This window comes from Podarcis muralis, chromosome 14, assembly GCF_964188315.1.
Source record: "Podarcis muralis chromosome 14, rPodMur119.hap1.1, whole genome shotgun sequence".
Taxonomy (NCBI): domain Eukaryota; kingdom Metazoa; phylum Chordata; class Lepidosauria; order Squamata; family Lacertidae; genus Podarcis; species Podarcis muralis.
This window is the reverse complement of record NC_135668.1, coordinates 27,646,682-27,664,853: the sequence shown is the minus strand read 5'-3', so window position 1 is coordinate 27,664,853 and position 18,172 is coordinate 27,646,682. Positions and strand designations below refer to the sequence as shown.

Below are 18,172 nucleotides of genomic sequence, written 5' to 3'. Positions count from 1 at the left end.
CATCCTGAATTCCTGCACATAGCTTGGATGGTTTCCACATGGCAGGTAGGAAACCCTAGTCTGAACTGAGAGGCTGAAGAAAGAAAAATACAAAATCTCAACTAAACTTAGTTCTTTTATGCTTCATTGCTGAAGTTGTTACTCAAGAGTTTTGATAATGGTTTTGTAATTTGGAGGTACATTTGAGTACAACTCAGTGGTGATGAAAACAAAAAACAACCCAAATGCTAAATACTGGATATAAATTAATGGGAAGCGCTTAACATTATTTTGCTGTATAGTCACTTCCATTAAAGGTAAAGGTACCCCTGCCCGTACGGGCCAGTCTTGACAGACTCTGGGGTTGTGCGCCCATCTCACTCAAGAGGCCGGGGGCCAGCGCTGTCCGGAGACACATCCGGGTCACGTGGCCAGCGTGACAAAGCTGCATCTGGCGAGCCAGCGCAGCACACGGAACGCCGTTTACCTTCCCGCTGGTAAGCGGTCCCTATTTATCTACTTGCACCCGGGGGTGCTTTTGAACTGCTAGGTTGGCAGGCGCTGGGACCGAGCAGCGGGGATTCGAACCGCCGACCTTTTGATCGGCAAGCCCTAGGCGCTGAGGCTTTAACCCACAGCGCCACCCGCGTCACTTCCATTATCAGAGAGTAAAATTTTAAAGAGCTACTTAGTTGTCATATCAAATTATTATTTATTCCCTGAGGTGCTTGAAATATTTGCCATTTTATGTACTCAATTCACAGAATGCAAAGTGCTATTTCATTACTATCCATGACTACAAGTGTGTTTTAATGTATAGCTGCCTGTTTTCATAGAGATACTGTATTATACCATGTTTTACCAAAAGCCGAGCCAACTGAAATAATGTTAACACATTTAGAAATATTAGAAAAAAAAATTAGGACAGGCCAAAGGAACAGCACTTGCACGAGAGCTTTCATGCTCCACTATCTGCAGATACATCCAATAAGGCCAATTCCTTGATTTCCTCCAACAAGTGATACAGGCTCACACCCTGAGTCTGGCGATACTCCTCATATTCTTCCTCTATCATCTTTGTTTTGGCCTTGTCATGAGCAAGCTGGGCCTCCTCCACAGTCTTCGTTACTTCCCGTACCAAATCTGTTCTAGATATGTGGGGACTTTGAGACAGTTCCAACTCTGGTGTCTTGTAAGGTTTGCAGCTTGTTATATGCAACTGAATGCGATCGGTATGGCAACGAGAACTCTGTACGGAAATTTTTACCTGTGGGTGGGAAAAGCACACAGTAAGATTCTATTTTGCCTCCTTGTGTTACAGGAGAGTAATTTCAATGCAGATACGTTACATACCGCCACATGGTCAAACAGGTTCAGAGTAACAGGATCCTCAGCTGTGGGAGCAGAGATAATTTTGCTAGGAAAGCGCTGGAGACAACCAGGTTTCCATTTGCAGCTCCCATCGGCTTGACAAGAGAGGACCAACCCTTCCTTATTTTTCAGATAGGCTGCCCCTTTAATTCCATACCTGTGACAGAAAGAGATTAGGTTCCCAAAAAAGTATCCAATTGCCAGTGAACTTTATCGTTGAAAAAGCCTGAGGCAATTAATTGATTAAAGTCAGTACCTCTTTTTAGAAAATTCAATAAAACTATTAGTAAAAAACAAAAAAATGTAAAATAAGTATCAATTAGTATTACAAAACATGCTTTTTTAACAAACAGAAAGACTAGGCAGTCTCTGTTGCAGGAGAACTTATTCAGTGGAGTTCTGTCCCACCCTATGCCAGAGGGTCAAAGGATTGTCACATGGGGGCTGTATCTAAGTAGTGAACAGGCTCTGAACAGAGAAGGTCCCAGGTTCAATCCAGCATCTCCAATTGGATTTGGGAAAAACTCTGAAACATTGGGAGAGCTGCTACCAGCATTTGGTTAGAAAGACAAGTGGTTTGACTGAATAGGGCAGCTTCCTAGATTCCTGAATTCAACTTCCCCTCCTCCCAACGTCATTGGAGAAAAATGTCCCCACCAAATCCCACAGGGTTAAATTAAAAGCTGCTATGCTGTAATCCTTCCCGTGTGTTCCAGATTGCCCAGAAATAGGCAACTTGCCGTGTGGACTTGCTTGTCTGGCATCAAGCTACAGTTGCCTTACCTTGGCACAAAGACAAGCACGCCATTCGTTCGGATTGAATAGATAATCCCGTCTGCTGTGCACTGCTCATCTCCGTCAAGACTCTTATCTCTGAAGTACATACACTGGAAAAGTTCAGTGGACTGCTTCTGGGCATGCTGGGCTGCCTATCCAAAGAAAGCCATTTTGATTAGAAATGAGGGATTACAGTGTGTTGGTGCCACTACCAAAAAGGCCCTGCCTATGATGTTTTGATATCTGGTCAACCAGACAGTATAGCCCAAGACAATAACCTTAAAACCTACGTAGGTTCCTATGGGTGGAGGCAGTTCTTTAGGTAGCCGGGTCCCAAAACATTTAAGGTTGGGAATGACTTCCTGTCTTGTCCATTCTCTTTCTTTTCTTTATGTTCTTTAAGTTAACGTAATTAAATATTTGAATAAATCATTGTGATTTATTTGCACTGGCCTTCCAAAGCAAATGGGATGACAAACCTCCCCCAGAATAACTTCCCATCTTCACTGCAGTGAATCAACCTTCACAGTACGTCCACATTCATACTACATATTTAAAGCACTCATAATGATTTCTCGAAAGGAGTCTGGGAGCTGTATTTTGTGATGGGTGTTGAGAATTGTTCACAGACCCCTAATCCCCTCCCACTGCTACAATTCCCAGAGTCCCCTGTGAAGAGGGATAGTTTTTAAACTACTCTGAGAGGGGAAAGGGACCTCCGAACAACTCTCTGCACCCTTAACAAACCACAGCTCCCATAATTCTTACGGGAAAAGCCATGATTTTTAAAACGGCATCATAGTGCTTTAAATGTATGGTGGTCTAAGTCAAATGTGCCTCTCTGAGAATCTATTGCATAAACACACCCAAATGCATGCTCACTAATCGCCTTACCCTGTTTCTGTTGTTGATGTGTCTACATAGCTCTTCAAGTTCTTTGTTGCTAGGCAGGTTCTCCTTGCCTGATTTATCTCCTTTCGAAGTGGCCACCAACAGCAGCCGGTGGACTATTATATCAGCATATCTTCTAATTGGTGAAGTGAAGTGGGTGTATTTATCCAGAGCAAGACCTGCCGCAAAATAGGATGCAATAATGGACACAAAGGCCACGAAGACAATAGAGGAGGAGTTGGAGCTGGGATTTTAAAAACACACAAAGAAACAAATGACAGCAGTTACCATAGTGAAAGAACTCTTCTTTGGGGCAAGAGCCAGTTGAAAAATACAAGGCGTTAGACATTGCCTGTGTGGCCATAGATCTCAGCAGCCTGTTCACCAGAGGATCGGATGAGTCAACTGCCTTATCCAGGGAGTCAGCTAATGCTTTGTTCGACCTATCAAAATGAATGGATTAATGATAACAGAAAATCAATTTATTTGAACTTTTCAGTAATGTATATGCCTCTTGTTACAACTTTCACAAATGAACCTACGCCACCAACCTGTCCTAAAACTAGTCTTGGACTTACCTGCACAAACTCAGAGCAATTCCAGTTCTACGCCAGTTGTTACGGGGTCTAGCTCTAAGTTTTTAAAGATGCAGTGGATAGTGGATGGAGAAAAGTTCCCAAGCCACTCTCCTCCCCTGCCTTTGAAACTGCACTTCAGTCCAAAACTCAAGTTGCTGCAACAGAGCTCTTCTATGGCAAGCTCCAGCTGGCTGCCTTCTAACCCTGCAACCAGATTACTCTGAATACAGAAGGGTAGAGCAGCTGGAGAGATCGTAATAGCTTTTTTCCTAGCCCAAAGCACCTTATCTGTAAATATACAACCATGAAAATGCTGCCAGAAGAGAACTCAGGTTCTGGAGTGGCATATCAATGTCATAATTGTAAAATATGTTCTTAATGTTCTACAATGGTGGTATATAAATTAATTAAATAAACACAGAAGCCCAGCCTGTTTCTGAAAATGCAGATAATTTGGGCACCCAGAACAGCATTGTACTTGGAGATATTTTGGAAAACAACTACTCTGCAGCTTAAGGAAGGCCTGGACTAGTAAACCCTGATTCAACTTGCCGTGTATCTATGAAGAAGCCTTTTGTTCCAGCACATTCTCGGAGCTCTGAAAAAAACTCCTGCCGTGGGGGTGGGTGTTGGCGCAGGAGGGCTTGGTGAGGGAAAGTCTCCCATATCTTCTTGGCCACCCAATGGTTTGCGAGAATCATACATTCGGCAATCGTTTCGTGGACTTCCAGCGGCTGCCGAGGGATGAGGTCATCAATGTTCTTTTTGTCATCTAGTAGCACTCTGACCTCGACCCCTTCCAATTCCAGCGCTCCGCAGCTGTCCCTCTTAGCTCGAATATGCCGGGCAACATCGGTCAGCTTCCCTATGGCCCAGGTCAGCTCGTCTAACTTCTGTTTCCTCGTATCTTCGCCCATATCTTTGAGCTCCGGAATTTCATCGGCCACTGTCAAGTCTCCATCCAGCAATGCCTGGGCCGCCTCATAAAACAGTTTGTAGGAAGAGCGAATGATGGTTCTGTGGTACCAAACCTCCTTTATTTCATAGGAAGTTTTTTCAAGTTCCCAAATGACACTCACAGCATACCTTGAAAATAAAACAACATTGCCGGTTTATAAATGACAACGCTGACCATCATGTAGCCTCTTTCCATATGAACCTACCCAGACCCTGAGATCATCTTCTGAGGCCCTTCTTCGTATGCCTCCTCCTCAAGAGGTTCGGAGGGTGGCAACACAAGAGCAGGCCTTCTCTGCAGTGGCTCCCTGTCTGGAATGCTCTCCCCAGGGAATTTCACCTGGCACCTTCATTATATACCTTTAGGTGCCAGGCAAATACATTTTTAACCAGGCCTTTGGTTGATCTGATTTATATCCTATGCCCTTTCAAAAATTTTTTTTTTGGGGGGGGTTGTTGTTTTTATTATGTATTTTGTGGTTTTATATCTTGATTTTATTCTGTGAACCGCCCTGAGACCCCCAGGTATAGGGAGGTATATAACTTCAATAAATAATAATAATAGTTTCAAGTAAGAGAGAAACAGAGTTCAGTTGGTTTGACATTCATAACATGGGTTGCTTTTATGAATCATAAACAGCTGGGTTAGCAAAATCCACTTGTTAGTCATTGGAAAAAACATGAAGTTCACCCCTAGTTTCCACCCTTTCCATTTTCAGTACAGGGGAGAAAAGACAATGGCTAGTGACGGAGAAATTGATTTAATCGTTATATTTTAAGTACGTGCAGTTTAATAGATTCTAATAATGGCCAAACTTCTTTGCTTGCAAAACACACTAGAACATTTTATGTATGAAACGTTTCAAACTGAGAAAATTTGCAGAATATTAGAATGCTACAAGGGGTTATTTTGGTCCCCCAAAGAGTCGGGGCTAGGAAGAAGCAAAACACCAAGAACTTCTCCTAATACCCAAGATGCTAGGGCAAGTCAGTGCTAAGAGCTCACCTGTCAACATTCCCAAGAAGAGAACATAAGTTGGCACTCAAGACGGCAGGCAGCATGTCGTAACGGCGATCTGCTAAGTAGTAAGTAGTAGCCCTGAGAAATTGGAGAAAAAATTATTATAATGCTCCTACTGCACATCTTTAAAGTTTCAGAACATTTGGACGCATATTGCAACACGGTTGGCTTATCTAATGCGAGTGCTAAACAATTTAGGACGGGCCATTTATAATGTAGACAAGAGACATTTGTTTCAGTGACACTAGTATATGCGTAAAATAACCATGCTTTAATCCCTTTTGCTGTGGGGCGACTTATATTGATATCTACTGTTAATTCAGAATAAGAGCAGTTGGCAGCTGTAAGAAACAAACACCCCAAGCAGACATGTTAAGATTAGTTTCAGCCTAAAACAGCAGCAAAAATATTAAAATCAATTTTGGGCAATTGTACATCTAAATAGAGCTTTCACAGTTACAAGAAAAGATTTCCCTCTGATGACACGAGTGACTGATTCTACCATCTCCTATGCAGCAGTATTTAGTCACTACTGTTCATTACATTCTTGGTATTGGTTATTGAAATCACTATCAAAAGAACAATCATTCATTTCCCCCCCTTGCAGATAATACAATATACAGGTCCCTACCATACATTTGGGGACACGGGTGGTGCTGTGGGTTAAACCACAGAGCCTAGGACTTGCCGATCAGAAGGTTGGTGGTTCAAATCCCCACAACGGGGTGAGCTCCCGTTGCTCGGTCCCTGCTCCTGCCAACCTAGCAGTTCGAAAGCACATCAAAGTGCAAGTAGATAAATAGGTACTGCTCAGGCGGGAAGGTAAATGGCGTTTCCGTGCGCTGCTCTGGTTCGCCAGAAGCGGCTTAGTCATGCTGGCCACATGACCCGGAGGCTGTATGCCAGCTCCCTCAGCCAATAAAGCGAGATGAGCACCGCAACCCCAGAGTCGGTCACGCCTGGACCTAATGGTCAGGGGTCCCTTTACCTTTACCATACATTTATAGCACTTTTCAAGTCATGACTTCCCCTTCCTGTAAAGTAGTTTGTTAAGTCTGCTGGGAACTGCAGCTCAGCAAGGGGTAAACTATAATTCCCAGGACTCTTTGGGGGAAGCTTTGACTGTCAAAGTGCTTTAATTCTATGTTGTGGATGTGATCACAATGAAGTACTATTATTATGCTTCGCAATCTTTTTATCAAATTGATTTTCCTATGTTATTTTATATAACCTTGTTCACTTAGGTACTTTGTTTTAACTGGTTTATATATACAGTGGTACCTCTACTTACGTGCCCCTCTTGTTATGTATCCTTCAGGATACGCATGCAGCAAACCCGGAAGTATATTTCCGGTTTTGCCGCACGCAGATGTGCAGAAGCGCTCTATCGTACTGTGTGCATGCGCAGAACAGGCACCTCCAGTTGTGGAAACTTGGGGGTCCGACCGGAGCTCAACCAGATGTACCACTGTATTATGACAATAAATATTAAAGCTTCCAGCTTCTACCCCAGAAGCAAACCCACCTTGCTCTCGCCTCAATATCCGTGTAAGAATTTGTAGCCACAAAGTGAGTCACGTCTGCAATGTGAACCCCTAGCTCCAGGTTTCCATTAGGCAGGATTCTAATGGACAGGGCGTCGTCCACATCTTCACAGCCTTTTGGATCAATGCTGAAGACTAAGTGGGTCTCCCTCAGATCCACACGCTTGAGCTCTTCTTCTGGAGCCACTTTCCATGGCTTCTCTGGGACAACAACTGGCATCTCACACATCTGCAGGAGGAAAGTCCTGCCCGTCAGAGATTTTAGATTGAAAAAATAACACTTCATTCATATCCTCTCTAAGAGTCAGCAAGTAAAATCTGCTGGAGGCAGTTTTGACCCGTTTATACTGAAATCACAGTACATCAGACCCCTTCAGTGCAAGGGGCAGAGTTTGCTTTTCTAACATGACACCTTAAATTCAGCACTGCTCTAAGACAACTCTGCAGTGCTTAGTACAGCCGTACCTCAGGCTTCCGATTGGCTGTAGGAAGCTCCTGCAGTCAATTGGAAGTTGCGGCGGATGTTCGGGTTCCAAAAAACACTCACAAACTGGAACACTCACTTCTGGGTTTGCGGCATTCGGGAGCCAAAAGGTACGAGTGCCAAGGCGTTCGTCAACCAAGGTATGACTGTACTGTATAATAATATTGTATTATTTGTACCCCACCCATTTGACTGGGTTGCCCCAGTCCCTCTGGGCAGCTATAGCTGTTATAGTGTCTGACTAGGACCCTGGAGACCAGGGTTCAAATCCCCACTCAGCCAGGAAGGTCATTGGGTGACCTTGAGCCAGTCATCATCTCTCAGCCAAACCTACCCTGTGAGGATAAAATGGAGAGGAGGAGAACCACATATGTCACCTTTCCAAGAGGAAAGCCGGGATATATGTATAATAAACAAATAAATAAAAACTGCTTTTATCTCAAACCGCTAACAGCAAGAGAGCCATAAACAGGCCTGCTGCATCAAGCAAATGTGGAACTTGATACTGGGTGCAGAATTCAGCACCCTGAGAGCATAGAGTTTTATTTATTGATTTTAAAAGCAGGTTTCTAGCCCTCAGCTGTAGCGATAGGTTTGAAAGGGAGCAGGTGAAACCTGTTGAATGCCAGCTGGTAGTGGTTAGGCAGCACTGGCAAAGGTCTTGCAGACCTTTTTGAGCCTCTCCATGCCAGGTTCGGTTATAGTTTACTTCTATGCCACTTTTCATCCCAGGTCAGCTCCCAAAGGTTAAAACACAAAGACATCATTCAAACAAGACAATGAAATGTAATTTACAGCAAATTAATTCAAAACAGACATACATCAATCACATCTATTTAATGGTGTGTGAATTCTTGGGAAGAGGTCTGTGTTTAGTGGGCAATCCTTAAGTTGCAAAGCCTCTGTCAAGAATCTCCACTTTCACTACAAAATACATTTCACTGCAGAGCTCTTGCAAATTCCATGACTAACAGAAGCAGAACAGTTTCCCCCTCCCAAAAAATAAGCAAATTTGCACTATTTACAAAGGCTGCAGAATTCAATTGCTGCTTTTGTCTGAGGTTACCTTTGTATGGAAGGTTTGGGCCAGCCTTGACAATCAATAAATAAAATAATAATAATAATAATAATAATAATAATAATAATAATAATAATGGACATTCGCATAGACTATCACCCACAGTATCTATTACCTGAAATAGAATGGCATTTCTCCAGTACACCTAGTATGTGTTTCATGCAATTGAACAGACTGCACTGTACCAATTGCTGTTATTACCAAACCACTGGGAACAAATATACAATTACCATTTACCAGCTGAAGTATTAAAAGCAAATGCAGACCAACCTGCGCTTCGGAGAAAGGGCTCACAGAGATGCTGTTTTCCACCAGGATAGTCTGAATTTCTCCCTCAAGATCTCCTATCCGCCCTAAAACACGCACAAAATGCCCATTTGGATACACCGATGTCGACTCCCAAGAATCGATACGCACGATAACCCGGAAGTCCTGTTGTGAAACACCAAGTCAACAGAAAACCCATGATTAGCAAATGCAGACTGGAACTTGGTTGACATTTATGCACCAAGGAACTGTTTTACCTGTAGAGCCTCAGCCTGCTGCGTGCTAATTCTGATCTTGGGGATTCTGTAATCCCACGGTGTCACAAGGACTTTCTGTGCATTTTTGCCGTGCGACTGGCTCTCTTCTTTGGATGGAAAAGTGACCACATAATCACGCCAGTTCTTCTGTATGATGCCAACGACTTTACCTTTGAAAGTGGAATAATGCTGTGATTATACATCAATCCCTTGGAAGCAGAAGCGAAGCGCATGATAAGGAAGATATTATAGATAAATCCATTTACAGGAAGATCTATCATGCCCAAGAGGCAATAAGGCAATTGATAAAATGATACAGTAGGTCTGCGAAGCGTTCTTACAGGACTAGCTTGCCACTTTACAATGCTACAGTGCATTTCAGACAAGATCAATAATTTCTTCTTCTTAAATATGAGCTTGTTTTTACAATGGCCCTTCCTAGCAAGATTGGAATAACAATCTCAGGCCCAAGGGACACCACTACAATTTACAAACTTCAACACACCCCAAGTAAACCAAATACAACTAAAAAGTTGTCAGCTGAGCGGCTGCTAAAGCTTGAACAGGGTAGCAATGCGTATTAACATGATGTCAGTGACAACTTGCTCAGAATTTGTTCTGCAAAGCACAAACCATGGAAATGTAGGGGGAAATGCCTGTTTCCAGCTCACAGCCCTATGATGTTCTGTAGGGTGCAATGCCAAAGGTAGAATTTCCCCAGGTGACTGAAATGCTTTTACACGTCTTTACAGAGGCAAACAGTCTTTCAGGTAGCTTGCTCTCTACGCTTACCTGTGGGCATAGGTTCACCATAAACCTCCCCAGAAGTCTTCTCTTCGGTCTCGTTCTCACAAAGGGCGGCAGTCCGTCCCTTCCACTCGCTCTTGGGGAGTAATTCAACTGCTACCACATCACCATGAATTGCTCTGTTCCGAGCTTTGGTGCCATAAATGAGGACATCATTTTTGAGATCTGGGTGCAAAGAAAGGAGGAATGACTCAGTGGAACCTAGAGCAGACAGCAGATTCCTATTTCTCGAAGTCTGATTCTTTTTTGGCATTTTCTTATATAAAAAAAGGGGGGTGGGACTTAGCTGGCCTCACAGATAAATAAATAAATTTTAAGAATGCACACAGCTTCCAAGCCACACTGCCTGTTTCCTAATCACTCGTGTTTATCTATATACAAGATGAACTTCTGAAACTCATAAAGCCACTCTCATAACTAAATGTGAAAAACCACATATAGAGATTTATAGGGCCAAACTCCAGCATATACCGGTGCATAAATTCTATGTCAAGAGAATAACTGGATTACTATACATAATATTATGGTTGCCAAGTGTCCTTTACTTTCAAAGAACTGTCCCATATTACAGGACATCCCCTTATTCATTTTGAGCACAATCCAATCCCTTCCTGTTGAAATATTGATCTGATCATTTAAGGGGGAATCATTTGGAGGGGGCTTTCCTGGCAAAGGGAGAACCCTAGGAAATAAATCACATTATTTATTTCCTCTCCCCACTGTTCTGTGGAAAGCGGCAAAAAGATCTACCCCTGAGAATCTGTAAAACCTGATTGCAGAGGACAGCTGAAACCCAAGAGAATACCTGCTCTAAAGCAGAATTGCAGCAGTGTGAGGAATGAAGAAACTATTCAGTATGAGGCAGCTACCACCCTTTAATCAGCTCTCACTATGAGGCAACCTGTTCAGTCTAGACCAGACACAGGCAAACTCGGCCCTCCAGAAGTTTTGGGACTAAAACTCCCATCATCCCTGACCCTGTTAGCTAGGAGTGATGGGAGTTGTAGTTCCAAAACATCTGGAGGGCCGAGTTTGCCTATGCCTGGTCTAGACCACTAGGAACCTCAGAGAGAGAGAGTGGATTCCAGAAAAGTAAGTGCTGCATGGTAAAGTAGACCCAGATGACCCAGCAAAGTAAGCCAAGCTGTACTTTGCAGAAGGAAAAACCTAGCAAAACCCAGTTCACTAGTCAAACTGAAAGCATGGAATCTGTTCTCACCTTTTTCTTTGTTGCTGGCTCCTTGAAGTCGCACAAATGCTTCAACCTGCGCTCTGTGCTTATTCACATTCAGGACCCCCTAGAATAAATTAAAATTCAGAACCAGGCACAGCCAATACAAATATACAAGGCTATGTTAAATTCGGCTCTGTAGTACTGTAACTTGCTAATGACACCCAGCTCTTTCTCTCTCTGCTCCCTGCCTACACTTTCTATAAGTTCCAGGGAGACAGGAGAAAGTTTGAACCGTTGTCTAGAATCAGTGAGCCCAGCATGTTGGCCAATAAACTGAAACTTAACCTGGACAAGACAGAGGTGTTCCTGCCCAGAAAGAATGCCAGTCATGAGAATTGCTGCTGCCTGTTTTGGATGGAGTTGCACTCCATCTAAAAAATCCTTTTTAAAGTTTGGGAGTGCTCTTGGAGCCAGCATTGCTGCTTGAGGTTCCAGGTGGTGGATGTAGTTTGGAATGCCTTTGCCCAGTTAAGTTAACCTGTCACATTATGCCCGGAGAAAGTGGATTTGGTCACAGTGATGCTCGCTTTAGTTATCTCTTGTCTGGATTACCTTAACCTGTGGAACTGTCCCAAGAAAGCATTCAGAAACCTCTCTGGCTCAAATCGCTGCTGCAAAAGTTCTGACGGGGACCATCTTGCTGGGCCATGCGACTGTCCTGTTGTTTTGGCTGCAATGCCTACCACGTTGTCCAGGTTATCAGCATCAAAGCTCTGTTTGTTAAGTGACTTGGAAACTTTTTAAGGGCTACCAATTCCTTTAAGAGCCTGCCAATCCCGTTAACGCAGTGGAAGAAACTCTCTAGTGTCTTTTTACACTGGAGGACACATTTGGATTTTTGAGCAAATGCTGTGGGCATTAACCCCTCTGATCACTTCTCTCCCCACACTCCCAGATCAGCACCCAAGAGACAGGAAAAGGGAAAGTGCATATGCACATACTTCGCTTTTTCGGGGCACACGGTTAAAAGTCAGATCCAATAGGATTAATCTGAGCCTTGAAAAAGGCATAGAGCTGAAAGAGGAAGTGGGAAGGAGGGTCACTCTTCCCACTTCCTTTTTCAGCTCTCTGTACTTTTCAATGGAGAAAAAAGTCATTGTTCTCACCACCTTAGGACCAAGGGGGCAGTGAGCGAGGCAGGGCAGCGGGGAGCTCAAAGGCCTGAAGGGAAGACCTCAAGGGTGCCATTGCACCCATGGGTGCCACAATGGCAACTCCAGCTCTAGTGTATTCTGCCTATGTCCGAGGCACAGTTGGTGGGGAGATGGGGAAGCTGTCTTGGTGGGAGTACAGTGGTACCTTGGGTTAAGTACTTAATTCATTCCAGAGGCCCGTTCTTAACCTGAAACTGTTCTTAACCTGAAGCACCACTTTAGCTAATGGGGCCTCCTGCTGCCACCGCGCCCGCCGGAGCACGATATCTGTTCTCATCCTGAAGCAAAGTTCTTAACCCAAGGTAATATTTCTGGGTTAGCGGAGTCTGTAACCTGAAGCGTATGTAACCTGAAGCGTATGTAACCCGAGGTACCACTGTACCTGGGTTACAGAACTCACCTACCCCAGGAGATCCATTTGGATCCTTGTTAGCAACTTTTTGTCACTTCCTGGACTTGTTTCCTCTAGCAAATATTTGTACAGCCATCTGGCTGGGTTATTACTATTTTCTTCTTCTTTAAAATTTGCAACATTCTGTCCACTGTGCTCATTTTATTAACGATGTGATTCTGAGTGTTTTTATATTTTGTCTTGTTAGCTGCTCTGGCATCTTTGATGGGGAGAGCAGGATTCAAATTAACTGAAATAAATACTTTCTCTCCACAATGCCAGATCTTGCAACTGATCTTGCTTCTTTCCCTATCAACACTGTAATGAGCTATAAAGGCCACTGCCGACATTCCAGCAAAAGACTCCAGTCTATCTTTTCCCACAGAGACACTGTCCATTACGGGGCAAAAGGGCAAGGGGGAAACCAAGCCAACTGATATCAAAGGGAGCTTATTTGCAGGAACAAAGCTTCCCAGTGTTGTCTGTTTTATATCCCTACTCTAATCATTATCCTCTGAGCATTTTACAGAAATGTTATGAAAACTGACCTCCTTGCTTGCTGTTTCACTGTTCCAGCGTCAATTTTGGATTTAACAACTTTTTGTGGCAGAAAGAGCCCATAAAACTTTCCATTTCAAAGTCCAGCCTCCAAACTTTTAAAAACGTTGTGTTCGAAATCTTGCAAAATTGCTTATTATTCTTATTACTATTACTGCAGCGTGTACAATTTGCTTGATCTATTTTTCTTCTCGTATCACTGGGTGCTTTCACCCTGCCAAGATCACACGGGGTAACTTCAAAAAGATGGAAAGTTCTGCCTGTTTGAGCTCACACTATTGGAGGCAATGTTCTGCCACCATACTGGTAAGCAATACGCTATGATTACCAGTTGCTGGGAAAGCACAGGAGCTCTTGTGCCCAGGTTCTGCTTGTGGGCTTCCCAGAGGCATCTGGTTGGTGTGATAGGAATTTTGAGGGCTTAGATATATAGTAATGTTCATAAGTGTACCAACCAAGCACGTACATAGATCAGCACAGGAAGACCGACCTGGAACCATTTTGATTTCTAAACTGAGCAAATGTTTTCTCTGCAAGGTCAAAGTGGGAAACCTCCCATTGTCTCTTTCCTCACAAATCCTGTCTTAAGGGCACATTTCAGATATGAAAAGGGTGTGAGCCTGTGACCTGGCCCAGGAACTAAGTATTTATCATTACAAAAGACTGGCCAGGCTCCCCAGGAAATCCAATCAAGTAACCTGCCAGACAGGAGATAAACAATGACAGGAGAAAAACAACATTCAAATTTCTGTTTTAGATCGCCTTTTTTGTGATGTAGGTGTGATGTATCTGAGGGGTGGTCTTAGATTACACCCCTTCTATGATGTATGCATGATGTTTCTGGGGGTGGTCTTGATCTACAGGGTGGCAACTTCAAAAGTCTTTATAAGGCCTTGCGTGCCATTTTTCTGGGTTCCTCCTCCTCTCCTGCGTGTGGGGGGAGCACCCTGTTGCAACAGATCAATAAAGATCAAGCTTACTAGCTGCTTTGCTTCTCGATAGTCTCTGGTTGGCCTCTGTTATTTTCTCCTACCAATAGGGAACCTATGTAAGGACTCTATATGGGTTCTTGGATACCCCATAAGGGAAAAGGGCAATTTTTGTTTACAACATTGGTCATTGTGAAAATAGGATGCTGGACTAGATGAGTCACGGCCTGATCCAGTAGGCTCTTCTTATGTTCACTACATGTTGTGTTGGTGGAGTTTACAGCCATGAAACCAACTGTCCATCAGACTGATCTGGAAAGGTTTTGGCTCTGTGAAAAAATACTCAAGTTATTTAATGGCAGGCTTTCATTTTCCTATGCACATCTGAGAAACTGCCTCTCCCTAGCCTGCTCACTTAGGTCTGTGGATCAAGTTCTCTTGCTGGTGCCTCTGCAATAAAGCATGGTGGGACTCAGGCATGTGCTTTGAGCAATCAGGCACCAGTTCTCTAAAATTCTCTTCCATTAGAAGTGAAACAAGCCCTAACATTGCTCCATTTTCTATGATTGCTGATAACTTTTCTTCTCAAATCAACCTATTTCAAATCTGCAGATTTTAACTCTTGTTGACTTTTATGCCTTAAAACTGTTTTTTATGATCTGCATTATGTTTGATATTTATACACTCTTTCTTTTCATACTGGTTTATTGTTTAGCTGTACCATATTCTGTATTTTCATGTTTTATTGTCATGTGAACTTGTTTTTTTTAATTGGAGATTGTATGCTGCTTTGTGAAGGAAGTTCCTCAAAAAGCAGGGAATACTTAAAAAAATGAAATAAAGAAATAAAACAGAACCTGTATGTATCTCCCCGATTTGATCCCTGCTTCCAGCATTTCCACGGGGACATGTTCAGGGTACTCCCTTCCATGATTCTCTTGACTTTCATTCTCCCGTTCGCGCCGTGAGTGGACTATAGACTCAAAAAGCTCGTGAGCAGCTTTTAAGTCAGGCCAAAAGTTGTCCAGATAATTCTGTGCACAGACAGACAAAGAGGAAGGAGATTATTCCTGTAATTCGTAAACGGGCAATTCATAACAGGACCAGTCCATGTTGGAAGCCCTAATAAATAAGGCAGAAATAGTAATCCTAAAGTGAAATTAGTGAAATTACTGGGTCATCCTGCTGCTCCATGTTCAACCTTAACCATGTACCACAATGGATCTCTCAATAAAGACGGCAACTGTATCTGCTAAAATACAGGGATGCAAAGAGCTAAGTCATCCCTCTGAAGAGCCACATACATAGTATTTGCCAGGAGCAAAGATGAATGGAGCAGGAGCAAGATGAAATAATTTGGTCTCGTAAAGGTATGTGACTATATAAGGCTTTAGGAAGAACTAAGCTGTGTTAAGAGAACATTTACGTCATCTCCTTTCTCTCTAGGAGGAACGTTTACTTTTCAATGCACTTGTGTGTTACCGAACAGTTCTGATGTTTTACTACAAAACGGGTCCATTCTATCCATGTCGCTTTAATGCAAACAAGCGAATAAAAGGCATTTCTGCAGGCAAACATCAAGGACATCAGAGTACTGAACTGTTTCATTTGCCATTACAGTACAGAAAGATTACCTTGAATGAAATGACAAAAACACCTTCCGTTTCACTTCCAAGTTGCTGGATGGAATCTTCATCATCTGTTACCATGACGATGGGCATCTGACCCGCGAAGTGATTATAGTACCAAACGGATGCATTGTAAATACTCCTAGGAGAGCAAACCTTCACAATTACCACTCCATGTCCTGTTACATTTTTGCCTTGACATCATAAATGTGTAAGACTGAGTCATTATAAGGGCTTTTTATTTTAGTATAATTAACAAGTTTGTTATGGGTCACCCACCCACTGGCCAGGGCTGAACTTCAAGGGTGGAGAGTTGCTGGACACAGTTTTCTAATAATTTTACTGATGCTTTTAAACTGTTGACACAACCTCATATTCAGCACATACCTTGTCTGCCACTTCTCCAAAGATTCTCCCCTCTCTCTTGGCAAGTAAGAAAGCAGCTGGAATTCATTAAAAAACATAATGCAATCATGGCGGGCATCCCTCACCAAATTTCGCAGTTTATTGTACTGTCTGTGAAAGAAAGAAGTCAAATGTCACTCTGCCAAGCATTACAGCTATATTATTTATAAATGGTAACATTCATTTTAACAAAGGATCATTAATCCACAGACCATCTTGTGCATGTAGTTAGCACCCAAAGGTACTCCTATTGCTGCCAAACAACTCATTGTTAAGTATCTAAATATTCATCCATATTGTATTCAAATTTAGTACTACTGTAACAGTAACATTATAACTTTTATACAATCAGAAATTTTTATATCAATTATAGTATAAATTAAGAAAATATCTCTATTTTTATTATTGGTACGTTTTATTAAAGGGTGGGTAAGGAATCAAATAAATACAATTTGCTTTCTTTCTTCATTCCTCCCCGTTCCTTTTCTATTGTGCTTTTTACATTCTGATCCTGCGGGGCAGGGAATGTATGATATTTTAATCTGCGCACCGTGTTTAGAAAGTTATAGGTCCTTTAAAAGCAGTAACTCACAATAACGTTGACGATGAATCAACTTTTCAATCTGATCTAATCTTTAAATGCATCCCTATACAATCAATATCCACTAAAATGATTTAAACAAAAGTGCAATTTAAGTTTATTAATTTTAAAATTATGATTATGAATTGTTAAAATTTAAATTATAACATTTAAATTTAAATTAGACTTATTTCTCTACCAAACAGGGCCAATACAAGGATGTGCACAGAGAGATTTCAGAGTTGCCTCCTTACCCTGCAAATACCAGAAGCTGCTGATGCGGAGAGTACCAGGGGCCAGGAGTCAGATTTCTCTTCACTGGGTGATCAAGGGAGGATTCTGAACCAGAAGGGGAGGTGCAGGCAGGGCCAGCCCTGGAAGTACTGCTAGCTGATGAAAATGCATCATGCTTTTTTTTTTGCCGCAGCCTGAGGATGTGGCCCTGCTGTCCTCTAACTCAGAGGACTCCATTGCAGAAGACCCAGGAAAGCCTGAGTCTCACCTTACTTAGGTCTCAGTAGGAGACTATTGGAGAAGGCTGGGCCCCTTTTAAGTCAATAATCATCTTGCAGCACAGGGGGTGCTAACCATCAGGCAGCACCGCCAGCTATTACAGTTTAAAGACTTAATTTCAGCTCTTCCCTTGCTGGAGGAACTTCGGAGCATTGTGTTCCCAACAGCACTGCCTGAGATGTCCAGCCCGTTTGCTGCTTTCCCTTATTGCAAAACAGAGCAGGATAGAATGGGTTGATGCAGAGACAGAATCACAGAACTGCAGAGCTGGAAGGGACCAGGAAGGTCATTCAGTCCAACCCCCTGCAATGCAGGAATTAATATGATATGTTAAATTTGTATACCACCCTATACCCGCAGTTCACAGGAATCACAGCTAAAGACTCCCTGACAGATAGCCATTCAACCTCTGCTTAAAAACCTCCAAGGAAGGAGAGTGCACCACCAAGATACACATGTAAGGTAAAGGTACAGGTAAAGTGACCCCTGACCATTAGGTCCAGTCGTGGCTGACTCTGGGGTTGCAGCGCTCATCTCGCTTTATTGGCCGAGGGAGCTGGCGTACAGCTTCCGGGTCATGTGGCCAGCATGACTAAGCCGCTTCTGGCAAACCAGAGCAGCGCATGGAAACGCCGTTTACCTTCCCGCCGGAGTGGTACCTATTTATCTACTTGCACTTTGACGTGCTTTCGAACTGCTAGGTTAGCAGGAGCAGGGACCGAGCAACGGGAACTCACCCCGTCGTAGGGATTCAAACCGGCGACCTTCT

At 43.0% G+C, this 18,172-nt stretch overlaps 1 protein-coding gene across 4 annotated transcripts in view; it reads right to left on the bottom strand.

The window, feature by feature from the left end:
* Positions 1-97: 97 nt before the first annotated feature.
* Positions 98-18,172, bottom strand: part of DIS3L (DIS3 like exosome 3'-5' exoribonuclease) — a 23,975-nt gene continuing 5,900 nt past the window's right edge. For all 4 annotated transcript variants that reach the window (XM_077919039.1, XM_028707034.2, XM_028707035.2 and 1 more), the window contains 15 exons: positions 16,293-16,421; positions 15,912-16,047; positions 15,135-15,311; positions 11,231-11,309; positions 9,997-10,176; positions 9,205-9,374; positions 8,951-9,112; positions 7,100-7,347; positions 5,560-5,652; positions 4,149-4,682; positions 3,307-3,461; positions 3,022-3,197; positions 2,134-2,279; positions 1,333-1,507; positions 98-1,246 (listed from right to left, as the gene is read on the bottom strand). In XM_077919039.1, the coding sequence (XP_077775165.1) occupies positions 938-1,246; positions 1,333-1,507; positions 2,134-2,279; positions 3,022-3,197; positions 3,307-3,461; positions 4,149-4,682; positions 5,560-5,652; positions 7,100-7,347; positions 8,951-9,112; positions 9,205-9,374; positions 9,997-10,176; positions 11,231-11,309; positions 15,135-15,311; positions 15,912-16,047; positions 16,293-16,421 (2,869 nt within the window). In that variant the 3' untranslated portion in view covers positions 98-937. The remainder of the gene's footprint in view (positions 1,247-1,332; positions 1,508-2,133; positions 2,280-3,021; positions 3,198-3,306; positions 3,462-4,148; positions 4,683-5,559; positions 5,653-7,099; positions 7,348-8,950; positions 9,113-9,204; positions 9,375-9,996; positions 10,177-11,230; positions 11,310-15,134; positions 15,312-15,911; positions 16,048-16,292; positions 16,422-18,172) is intronic.